General features: G+C 36.2%; 1 protein-coding gene across 1 annotated transcript; it reads left to right on the top strand.

Annotated features, from left to right (window-relative positions):
- Positions 1–7833: 7833 nt before the first annotated feature.
- LOC149140363 (alcohol dehydrogenase 1-like) lies at positions 7834–11279 on the top strand. The gene is made up of 10 exons (XM_089446548.1): positions 7834–8085; positions 8301–8437; positions 8595–8641; positions 8777–9102; positions 9200–9282; positions 9832–9907; positions 10026–10087; positions 10163–10258; positions 10360–10521; positions 11045–11279. The coding sequence occupies exons 1-10, from the start codon at positions 8046–8048 to the stop codon at positions 11162–11164; spliced, it is 1149 nt and encodes a 382-aa protein (XP_089302674.1). The 5' UTR covers positions 7834–8045; the 3' UTR covers positions 11165–11279.
- Positions 11280–11570: the final 291 nt, after the last annotated feature.

Below are 11570 nucleotides of genomic sequence, written 5' to 3'. Positions count from 1 at the left end.
TTCCCATTAAGCCCTACCACCTCATCAATGCCTGCCACGTAGCACCCACGTGGTACCCACACTATCACTCCATAACTCCTGGATAAGTCCACCTAGAATGACAAAATCTCACATAGATTTTAGTATTCTCAGGGTTGGTCCGCATCACCATAACAAAAAATAATCCTACTAAGTCTCAACCACCAACCCCTGACCTAACCGACTCTCAACTCGCATGGGCCCTCACCATTTTGGACTTAAACTTCTTCTAGATGCTTCCTCTAGGATGACCCGCTCAGCCACTAACCTGGCCAACTCCTGACTTGGGATTGGCCATGTTTTGCAAGTATTCTTAGACTTAGATTTTTTTCGCAAATATTACAATTCACACCCAAACATATGAATTTCCACCTGAATGCATAGGAAATTGTTTTTTCCTTGGTTTTAAGAATCCAGGGGCCAAAATTAATTCCACCCGGGTTGTCTCCAATTTCCATATCCGCAAAAGCTTCAAACAATGTGCCTTTGCCATCAAATTTACTTGTTGAAGTGCATAGAGAATACTTATTTCCCATAATTAAGTTAACCATTATTAAGATCTCAAGCCACTGCATTTACCCATTAAAATATAGGGGTGTCATACATATGAACATAAGCCATAATGTTACATTGAGGCTCAACAAGTTCCCAATTTCTTACATGCAATTATTCATATATGTTCATTCATTCATAACAACTTAATATACACATAAAATAGAAATATAAATAACAACAACACATGCCAAAAAACCATGTTCATTGATTCAGTGAAATAACATCACAAGAATAGAAAGCATAAGTAAACACTTATCTTATAAAGAACTCTAGCAACTGAGATTGAGACTTCAACTCTCCACCCAACCTTATATTTGCATGCATTGCAACGTTTCTTGCAGCAAATCACCTCAAAGCCATATTAATTTTAGAGCTTGAGGAAGAGTGCTTGAAGGAGTAAAACCAATGTTGCTAACTAAAATAGGGTTTCCAGAAGTCAATCCACTTCCACCCACTAGCTAATAAGGAAGTCAAACCGAAAACAGGGAATCTAGGGACTAGTTAGGAACTCTCAATACATCAACTACATATAGTGAATAGGGCCTGTTTCTTTCGGGGTTTCTCAATTGTTACACCACAGGGGCATCTAACTAAGTTAGCATCAATGTAGGGGTTATTACAAGCATAAAGAGTCTCAACTTGATTCCAGGGGAGACATTTTATTCTAGCACAAAAATGTTCATTAGTTGGATAAGCTATTGTAGGAGCCCAAAGATCACCTCTCTAGGCAATTCATCAGTGAATGCATTCATCAGTGTTATCAACCTCAAGGCTACACCTACTGGCTCATCAGCCCCAAAAGTACTTGGGTTTCTCTCTCTTGGCCATTAGGTTCATCAATCCAATAAGCTTGCCAGTGGGTTCATCAGCCCTTAGGCAAACCACTGATCCATGATTCTCAACCAACAAACCCTCTTCGGTTTCTTCAATTGGGTTACCACCATAGTGATCTCCATTCCCCTTTTGAACTATTTTTGCATCTTATTTTCTTGTCCCTCCTCTCATGAGAAAATTTCACCCCCTCTATGAATGTTTGTATCTTGTTCCCCCTGAACCAATTAATGCCTTCTCCATAATCCTCCTTCATTCAAAAATATGTTTCAAAACTTCCCACTACCATTGTTGCAACCATATACTAGTGGCATGGATGTGCACCTGACTAGTGCAACCACTCTGCTAGAAAAACCCAACATACTTAAGTTTTGTCCTCTTTCCCTTGCAAATTTTCCTAAGAGAGTTATGGTTCTCGTCCTTTCTTTCTCCAGCTGAAGCTAATGTATAGTCATCTCATTTAAAGCACACTAGTCAACTTCCCATAATTGACATTAATAACCAACTTGTTTCACGACTTCCCACTACCATTGTTGCAACCGTATATTGGTGGCATGGACATGCACCTGACTAGTGCAACCACTTTTCTAGTGTAACCCACCATAGTTAAGTTGTGTCCTCTTTCCCTTGCAAATTTTCATAAGAGAGATATGGTTCTTGTCCTTTCTTTCTCCAGTTGAATTTAATGTATAGTCAACTCATTTAAAGCACACCAGTCAACTTCCCATAATTAGCATTAATAACCAACTTGTCTCATGACATCCCACTACCATTGTTGCAACCATATATTGGTGGTGTGGACATGCACCTAACTAGTGAAACCACTCTACTAGTGTAACCCACCATAGTTAAGTTTTGTCCTTTTTCCCTTGCATATATTCCCAGAGAGGCATGGTTCTCATCCTTTCTTCCTCCAGCTAAAGTTAATGTATAGTCAACTCATTTAGAGCACGCTAGTCAACCTCCCATAACTGGAATTAATAACCAACTTTGTCCAACTTCCCAAGCATTCTCCCTCCCCAAGCTCCGAAATCTATGTTCCAATATCTTAGCCAGTCTAATTTTAACAAAAATGGTTATTCTATTTATAAAAGGGTAATTTTCTAGGGGTTTTCACATCCACCTAGATCCCTTGGCCCATAATGAAAATATGACTTCCCCTTATTGAAATTAAGGACAAGAATTCAACTATGGAACTACTTGTACGTCACCCAAGTGCCTAGAAGCCACATAGTAAACTGTTAAGCCCGACTACTATAAAAGAAACATTCAAACCTTGACAGGAAGCCCATAGATAAGAAACATAAACAACACCAAAATCCTTGTGCCAATTGAACCAACAAAACCCATAATTCTGAGCATATCAGAGAAACCATGTTGACATCATGGAGAAGGTTAAAACAAGGGAGGTCCTAACATTATAAAGAACTAAATCCACCAAACTCCCTTGGGTTTGAGTGAATAAAATGTAACTTCTTCGTATAGAAATTGAAGGCCCAAATTCGATGAGAGAACTGCAACTAAGCTAGCAAAGTGCCCAAAAGTTGAGGAAGGGTATACGTAACCAAAGAACCAATTGCTAATTCTTAGAAAAAACACAAGTATGATTGAGGGCTAAGATTGAGAGGTGGTGAAAAAACCCCTTGAGCTCCAAACCAAACCATCTGAAAGACAACCCCATGCCTAGGAACACAAAGAATCCATCCAAACTATTTTTGCAACCCTAAATGAGGGACTAACCTAAATATGACTCTCATAGTGAGGTAATTGACACATAAAAAGGCATAATAGATGACCAAATTATAGAAAAACCTTATTGAAATAGAAATAGTTGACTTGTAAACAAGTAAACTAGGTCATTAATACATTAATTAGGAGTAAAAGTGACAGGGAAACACCATCCAACATGCCATAGTAGGGAAACTAAGTTTATCCTCCTTTTAGACTTGCAATGTGAGCAAACATAAACATCCACCACCTTGCAACACGATACTCCCCTACCATTTTGTGACCTTCGAATTTTCCCATTGGATTAACCAAAGGATGGAGCAATGGAGTGCATGCAACCCATTTCCCGAGCTCCATAATACAAAACACCACCCACATCATACCTTAATGACATGTTTGATACCACTTGTGAAGAGGGTCAAGCCTCTCATAAATTCACTCACCTCCATCTAGAGATGGGAGCTCGAATCCGGTAGCTTGACACTCTCTATGAAGAAGAAAATTATTATTTATAAAAAAATAAGGTTATAATTAATAAATTACTATTCTTTATATATAATTTTGGATATTCTAAATTTGAAATAAATTAATAATTCAATAAATAAATATATTTTAAATGATGATAAATTCTTTTTTTTTCCAAAGGAAAAAACGGTAACCTTTTATTAAAGAAATTAATGAAAAGTTACACTAGTAGCTGCAATGGAGCATTTCACAATCTGCCACTTGGGCTCCTTGGTTACACAACGTTAGAAGACTAACGTGCACAAAGAAGAAGAAAAGAGAAGAGGAAAGAGCAAGAGAAAAAGGGGAAAAACTGAAAATCCGGCATCAGGTTTTTCGCCCCTTTTTCTTTTCGACCTTACGCCACTCTCCCAGAGTGGGCTCGGTCGATGCAATGACTAGCTGTGTTCCTGCATTCTGTGTGCCTGTTTCTTTGTCTGAATCTGAAGTATCTGAGTGGTGTTGCCGTTTGTTGCCTCCCATGCTTTGATCCATGCTATTCGTCTCTGCCTGACTTTGGTGGATCTCTACCTGTTGTGGAGCCTTGGTTTCTGATATGTTTTCCTTCTGATTCCCTGTTTCCGCTTCCGCTATAGTGGTGTCATCCTCATCTGTTTCTGATTCTTCAACTTCTGGTGTCGAAGAGGCTTTTCTTTCCGCGGCTCTCTTCTTTACAACCTCATCTATGTTCTGCCAACCTTTTGGCTTCCTTTGTTGTGGCTTGCTCTTGTTGAGGCTTTTGCATGCATTGAACAGATGACCTGTTTGTTGACATCCCCTGCATCTGAAGGCTGTATTCTCATAGTCCAACGGTTGTTTCCATTGTGAGTTGTTGAAGTTCAGAATGATGCTTTCAGGTAAACCTTGGCTAAGATCTACCTCGACACATATTCTAGCAAAAGTAAAGATTCCTTTTATGTGTCTCTCTGTGTCAATCTTCAACGTTCTTCCAAGGGTATTCCCTATAACTAGTAAGGCCTTGGAGTGCCAGAAATGTATCGGAAGATTATGCAACCTTACCCATACAGGCATCCTTGATACCACCATAGTGTTTGCATCGAACTCCGGGAACCATGGAGTAACAAACAGCCCCGCATTGCCCCAAAACCATGGCCCTTCATTGAGGACTTTTTCCTTTTCTTCTGCTTCGAGGAAAGTTACTATGAAGAAACCCTTTGAGCATAGGTGAATTTGGCAATTTTTTGTCCAGACAGTGTGAATCCACTGGTGCAATGCATCGGTTCTAGGCCAGAAACCGTTAAATCTACATATAACAGCATTTTTCTGTAAATCAGAGAAAATGTACTTTACCTCTGGTAGATCCAAAGAGATAGAGGGGCTCTCTGGCATTTGGTCCACGATATACTGTCCTGGAGGTGCATTTACAGCTGTTGATTCTTTCCCCTTTGGAGGCTCTTTCCCTTTGGCTGCATCGCGGTATGAGCTTGTAGGTTTTGAGGTAGATCCCTTAGATCCGCCTCGCAATCGATGATTAAGTATGATTGTTGAGTCCTTTGTAACCCTGTAGTACTGAAGTGTGTATTGATCCTGCATGCAAAACCCTGAAAATAAAAGGTTTTGTAATACAGCTGGGATTCCGAGTTTGTCCTGGATCTCTTTTTTCAGTTCCAGAATACTCATCCGCTCCCAGATCTGCATACAAACATGTCTTCCCTCTGTTGATCTGATGAAAATTTGCTTCAGATCCGCTGTGTCTGCCTTGATCAAAACCCGGTTTTCGGAATTGTTTTCTGAATCTGGCGAAAACCCATTTTGCTTCTGCCTGGATCTGGCAGAAACTAGTAGATCCACCCCAGTTCTGCAAAGTCTGGCCCGATCTAGTATGCCGCTTCCCAAATCGGGACTACTATTAGGGCTTCCGCTCATTTGCATGACATAGTCTTCAGAACCTCTGTTGAAAAGTTGCGTCGAGGTGATAAAGGCCCGGATCTGCGCTGTAGAGATCATAGGGGTCTCAGAACACCGCGAAGACAGGTCCCTACTCCTCCCCATACTTAATCTACGGCTTTGCCATTTTAAAATCCGCCCTAGATCTGCAGATCGAGATCGCGGCGTACCAAGACGAGGCTTAGGAGCTGGCCTGCTCCTCTTTTCTCCATATTCACAAACAAATTTTCCATACCAGAGCATGAACAGCTGCGTTGAAATGGTATAAGCCCAGATCTGCTTTGTCGAGGGCATAGAAATCTCAAAACGTCGTGGAGCCAGGGCCCTACTCCCATCCCCAACTTGATCTACGACTTTACCTTTTAAGAATCTTCCTCGATCGGCAAATCGAATCCACAGGGTGCCTAAATGGTCCATGAAAACTATCAGATGCCTCTTCCCTTCATAGTCGCAAACAGATCTTCCATTCCTGTTCCAAAAATTCTCGAACAATGGCGTATCAAGACGTGACAGGATGAAAACCATTTGTTTTGGGGAATAAAACATCGGACATAAAGTTTCTAATGCCGCCATGGAGTAGTCTATCTGCACCCTGAAGGAGGGGAAGCGCAGTTTGCTATGGTTCGATGCGTGAAAACCCTTTCCATCCGCAGATTCGATCCAGGACCCAAAGGGGGCTCCGATCTCAGAATATCCATCGGCCAGACCTCTAGCCGATCCGGGGCAGATCAGATCTTTTGGATCCGTGGCGGCGCTGAGAATGTTTTCTGAAACCCTAAGACCAAGAAACGCCTCCATCGCCAGTTCCCTCTTTCCACACCATGATAAATTCTTATTAATAAGTAATATTTTAATAAATTATGATTTTCAATTTAAATAATACAATTATAATAAAATATATATTCTATAATTTAAATAACAAAAAATATTATAATATAAATAAGATAAAATTATATTATTATTAAAAAGTTATAAATTTCCAAATTTAATATAAGAAAATATATTTTAATAAAAATAAAATAAAGCATGTATATATGAAGATGTACTTAATATGAAAATGTTAATCTACATCTCTTTTTATAGTGAAACTATTTTTAGAATATATAAACTTGTTTACAATTTCATTAAATTGCAAATAATATTTATTATACAATTCTATCAAATTCAAAGTAATTTTTAGGGTGATAATTTTTTTAACATAAATTTATTAATAAAATTATAATTATAAATGTTAATATCTATTCCAAATTCAAATAACATAATTATTATATAAATGAGAGATAAATTTCAAATAATCTTATCTATGATGATAATAGAAATAGAAGATAAACCTCCAACAACATGATCGACTGATAGAAAGAAAAACACATTATATATTTAGATAAAGATTATAAAGCCAAGATAAACCTCAATCAACATGATTTACCATGATGGAGATAAGAAAAAAACACCATATATTTAGATAAAGATCATAAAGCCAAAGAAGAAAATGCAAACCTGATAAGGGGATAAGAGTCAGAAATCCAAATAAGAATGCTATGAATTGAAGTATCTTTTTCCGATTTTTTTCCAGACCATTTATTTGATTATTAACGTAGATAATGGTGTGAATAAATAAAGGTTTAAATTTGAATTTAAAGTGTTCAAATTTAAATTTAAAATGTTTAGATTTGAATTTAAAATAGTAAGATGAAAATACAAAAAATAGAACTTTGTGAAGAAGTTATCCGTATGGGTTATTTTTATATTATTTAAGAATTTGAAATTAATTTTTTTTGTTTATTAAATTTTCTAGAATAATTATCTTGTTTATCTAATTTCTTTTTTTTTTTAATTTTGTAATTAAGCTGAAAGACTTATTTATTTTACAGATACTTATAATATAAAATTGAAATTTAAAAATCTAAAAAAAATTATATTAAATATTTAAATAACTAATATAGACTCGTAAAAAAAATTGAGCTGGAAGAAAGTGGATCTTTCTGAATTCATGATAAATCCGTATTTAACATATAGTGGGCCTAATGGTTAAGAGCATGTGTTTCCTCTTTAGAAATCACAGGTTCAAAACTAGAAGGGGTAGAGTATGTATGCCTTCATAGACTTAATAGTTGTCCGTTGTCCCACAAACAAAAAAATTTCATACACCAATTTGATATCTGACTTAACTGTGACCTTAAAAATGAATATTATTATTATTATTAAATTAAAATTAAAATTCTAAATATTCTTAAAATCAAACCCTCAAACCTCTCAAACCTCATCCATATATTGCAGATAAGTACGCGCACCAGATATCACAGACATTGCAGATAAGTATGACCTCGTAAAATCGAAACCATACATCTCGATGCCGAGAAATATGGCATGCATGGCTTGTCCACCGCATTCCATTGTAAGCATTTGGATATAAATTGAGAAGCGATACGTGAGTTGAACACCAATGTGAAGGTAAGTTTGTTCTATGTTAGCAGAAGACGACCATTTGGGCAGATAGGAAAATGGCGAGCTCTACTGCAGGCCACGTTATCAAATGCAAAGGTAATTACTTCACTTCAGTTCAATTCAGTGCAAGCAGTCATGGACACGTTTGAAGTCATGTACATTATATAATATTTTCTGACATTTTGATTTGTGTTTATGGTTACACAACTCTGAATTTTTTATTTGTGTAATGTTACACGACTCTGAAATTCTGCTTTGTGTTTATGTTTACACAACTCTCTCTGATATTTTGATTTGTACTTTTGTTGCAGCTGCTGTTGCATGGGGAGCAGGGGAGCCTCTGAAGATTGAAGAAGTGGAAGTGGCTCCTCCACAGGCAATGGAAGTGAGAATCAAAGTGCATTATACTGCCTTGTGCCACTCAGACCTTATCTACTGGGAAGCAAAGGTCTGTCATAAAGCATTAATTAGAATTAAAATTCAAAAGTATAAATGAAGACATGGATAATACAAATCTCTTTCACATATATATTGACTTCTTTCTATACCATTAAATTACTCCAATGGCCAAAATTTCTTTAACAATGAATGGACTGATATTGCAGGGCCAAACTCCTCTCTTTCCCCGTATCTTTGGACATGAAGCATCTGGGTATATACTCTGTTCTACTCTGTTTTTGTCCATGAAGTCTGAATTCAAGTAGCAGGTCTATAGAATTTTAAATGGGGAAAAGAGAGTTATTATCTTGTGATGTATTGCTCACTAACTATAGGTTGGTTGACACAGAATTGTTGAGAGTGTTGGAGAAGGGGTGACTGACCTCAAGGAAGGTGACACTGTGCTTCCTGTATTCACTGGAGAATGCAGAGCATGCAGACACCGCAATTCCGAGGAGAGCAACATGTGTGATCTGATAAGGAATAATTCAGACAGAGGGGTTATGATAAGTGATGGAAAATCAAGGTTTTCAAAAGATGGGAAACCGATATACCACTTCCTTGGTACATCGACTTTCAGCGAGGACACTGTTGCGCATGTTGGTTGTGTTGCCAAAATTAATCCAGAGGCTCCTCTTAACAAAGTCTGTCTTCTCAGTTGTGGGGTTTCAACAGGTAAAATGACGTGGGTAATTCGATTTGGCTTACTGGACTATTAATAAGATCACCCATGATCGTTTCTTGATTGAAATTCATTTTGATGTGGTATCAGGGATGGGTGCGACTTTGAATGTAGCCAAACCCAAGAAGGGTTCAACAGTAGCAATATTTGGACTTGGCACAGTTGGTCTTGCTGTAAGTATTTATGATAAATGTTTTTTATTAGGAGAGGTAGTAATTCTGTCTGTCAAATATCAAAGTTAAAATTTTGGTCACTTGAAAAAATTAAATCTCTTTTATAAATATTTATGATAGATTTATGCTAGTATATATGGAGTGTGTAAGTTTATAGATTCACGAATGTGAAAAAATTGGATCTCTTATAGATATTTAAGATAGATTTAGGCAATGTAAATTTATAAATTTACAAATCAGATATATCAAAAATTTAAGATTTAATAATGATAAACATATTTAATGAGATTTGAACAATCATTTATTGATATATTCCCATTCCTTTAAATACATTAAGGTCAAGGTTAGGGTTAGGCATCTGAGTGTGGGTCGTCTGGGTGGGTGATGCTTCCGGTTGTCCCATCTGGAAGTGTTTCTGAAAGAAAGAAGAAAGAAGAAAAAAGTCTTTGTATTGCTGATGAGTTTCTTGTTTGAATTTTTTTGGACCAATGCGATGAGTTAATTGCTTAATTTTTCTGTTAAGCATCTGACATGGGCTTAACTATGCAGGCTGCTGAAGGGGCAAGAATTGCAGGAGCTTCTCGAATAATTGGAATCGATTTAAACAGTGACAGGTTTGAAAGAGGTAATAGATTGCCCATTTCCATTATTGGATATAACCTGTGTATATATGTTATTTCCATTAATGGATATTACCTGTGTATATATGTTGACTGTAGAATTGGTTGTATGAATCAATTCAGCAAAACTCTTTGGTGTAACGGAATTTTTAAACCCACTGGACTACGACAAGCCTATTCAACAGGTTGGGTAGTCTGCCTTAAATTCTCCTGTTACCTCTTGGTACTTCATGCATCTGTTAATTAAATGTATTCCGCAGGTTATTGCCGAAAGAACTGATGGAGGGGTGGATTGCAGCATCGAATGCTCAGGGAATACTAAAGCGGAGATTCAAGCCTTTGACTCTTGCCATGACGTACCTCCTCCTCTGATCTCCCATCATATATTGTTGTAATTATATAACTGAGCAAATGCATACATGTTGATGATTTAGTACATAAATATTGTGATTTTCAGGGTTGGGGTGTAGCCGTTTTAGTGGGGTTACCCAATTCAGATGCAGTCTTTGCAACGAGTCCCCTGAATTTTCTCACTGAGAGAACATTGAAGGGAACCTTCTATGGAAACTATAAGCCCCGTTCTGATTTGCCAGGCCTTGTGCAATTGTATTTGGATAAGGTAAGGCTTCTATCTGCTCTTTTTTCCAGTCTCCATGTTAAGCTGTGTTATCTGTCATTCCTCTTATGTGTTTTTTTCAATGATGTCTTGATAGAGGGCTGTTCAAGTCATCTTTTTGTATTTAATCATGATTTTTATATTGACTTAATATATCTATGTCGCTTTTTCCTCTGAAAAAGAAAAAAGACTTCTATCATTATTACAAATTATATGAAATATTAATTCTAATAATTTAAACTTAATTCAATATTTTAGTTAATGTAATTACATAACCTATAAAATTTTAAATTCATTTTTTTTCCATAAAAACAAAACGATGTTCTAATACCGTATCAGTGTTTGATCTCCTTTCCTCATAGGTTACATTACACTGTACCTTCTTGTGATAGAGCTTGTAATCTAGTTTCATTGTTTCCGAGGGCTTAGTAAGACTTGTTATCTAATTTTTTTCCCTTATTCACTATTTAAGTAATTTTAATTAGTTTTTAGAAATTTAATTTTTTTTCCTTTTCATGGTTTGCAGAAGCTTGAATTGGAGAAATTTATCACACATGAGGTTTCATTTGCCAATATTAACAAGGCATTTGATTACATGATTAAAGGAGAGAGTCTAAGATGTGTGATAAATGTGATTGATAATTAAATGATATAGAGGAAGTTTTAAATTTAATATGAATCAGAAATGCATTATAGTTCTAGTATGTTAGTTAAAGTTTTATTAGAGATGGTGTGGTGGATGGTATTTGTATTAGATTTTTTCATGGAGATTTTTTTGCATCCTATTATATTTATAAAAAGTTTCGGAAACTTTGCATGTTATTTATAAAATGTTTGAAGAAAAATCTGAAATAATTTGTTGTAACTCTATTTTGGTATAGCCATTTCTTGGCATTCTATTATATTTATAAAAATATTTGGAGACTTTGCATTTTATTTATAAAAAGTTTGAAAAAGAATTTGAAATAATTTGATATAATTTTGAAAAATAAAATTAATATTTCAAAACTTTGAAAAAAAATAACATATGTTAAAATTTCTGAACTTTGGAG

The sequence above is a fragment of the Pinus tabuliformis genome, chromosome X, assembly GCF_031772625.1.
Source record: "Pinus tabuliformis cultivar Carrire ecotype Pingquan chromosome X, CPIR1, whole genome shotgun sequence".
Classification (NCBI taxonomy): domain Eukaryota; kingdom Viridiplantae; phylum Streptophyta; class Pinopsida; order Pinales; family Pinaceae; genus Pinus; species Pinus tabuliformis.
The sequence above is the reverse complement of the archived record's forward strand: the minus strand, read 5'-3'. Positions and strand labels throughout refer to the sequence as shown.

What these genes read in the sequence shown, in the direction of transcription:
- LOC149140363 (XM_089446548.1), top strand. Translation starts at nt 8,046, where the DNA reads ATGGCGAGCTCTACTGCAGGCCACGTTATCAAATGCAAAG. An exon ending in CCACGTTATCAAATGCAAAG is followed by an intron (nt 8,086 to 8,300) that starts GTAATTACTTCA and finishes CTTTTGTTGCAG; the next exon opens with CTGCTGTTGCATGGGGAGCA. An exon ending in ACGACAAGCCTATTCAACAG is followed by an intron (nt 10,088 to 10,162) that starts GTTGGGTAGTCT and finishes TGTATTCCGCAG; the next exon opens with GTTATTGCCGAAAGAACTGA.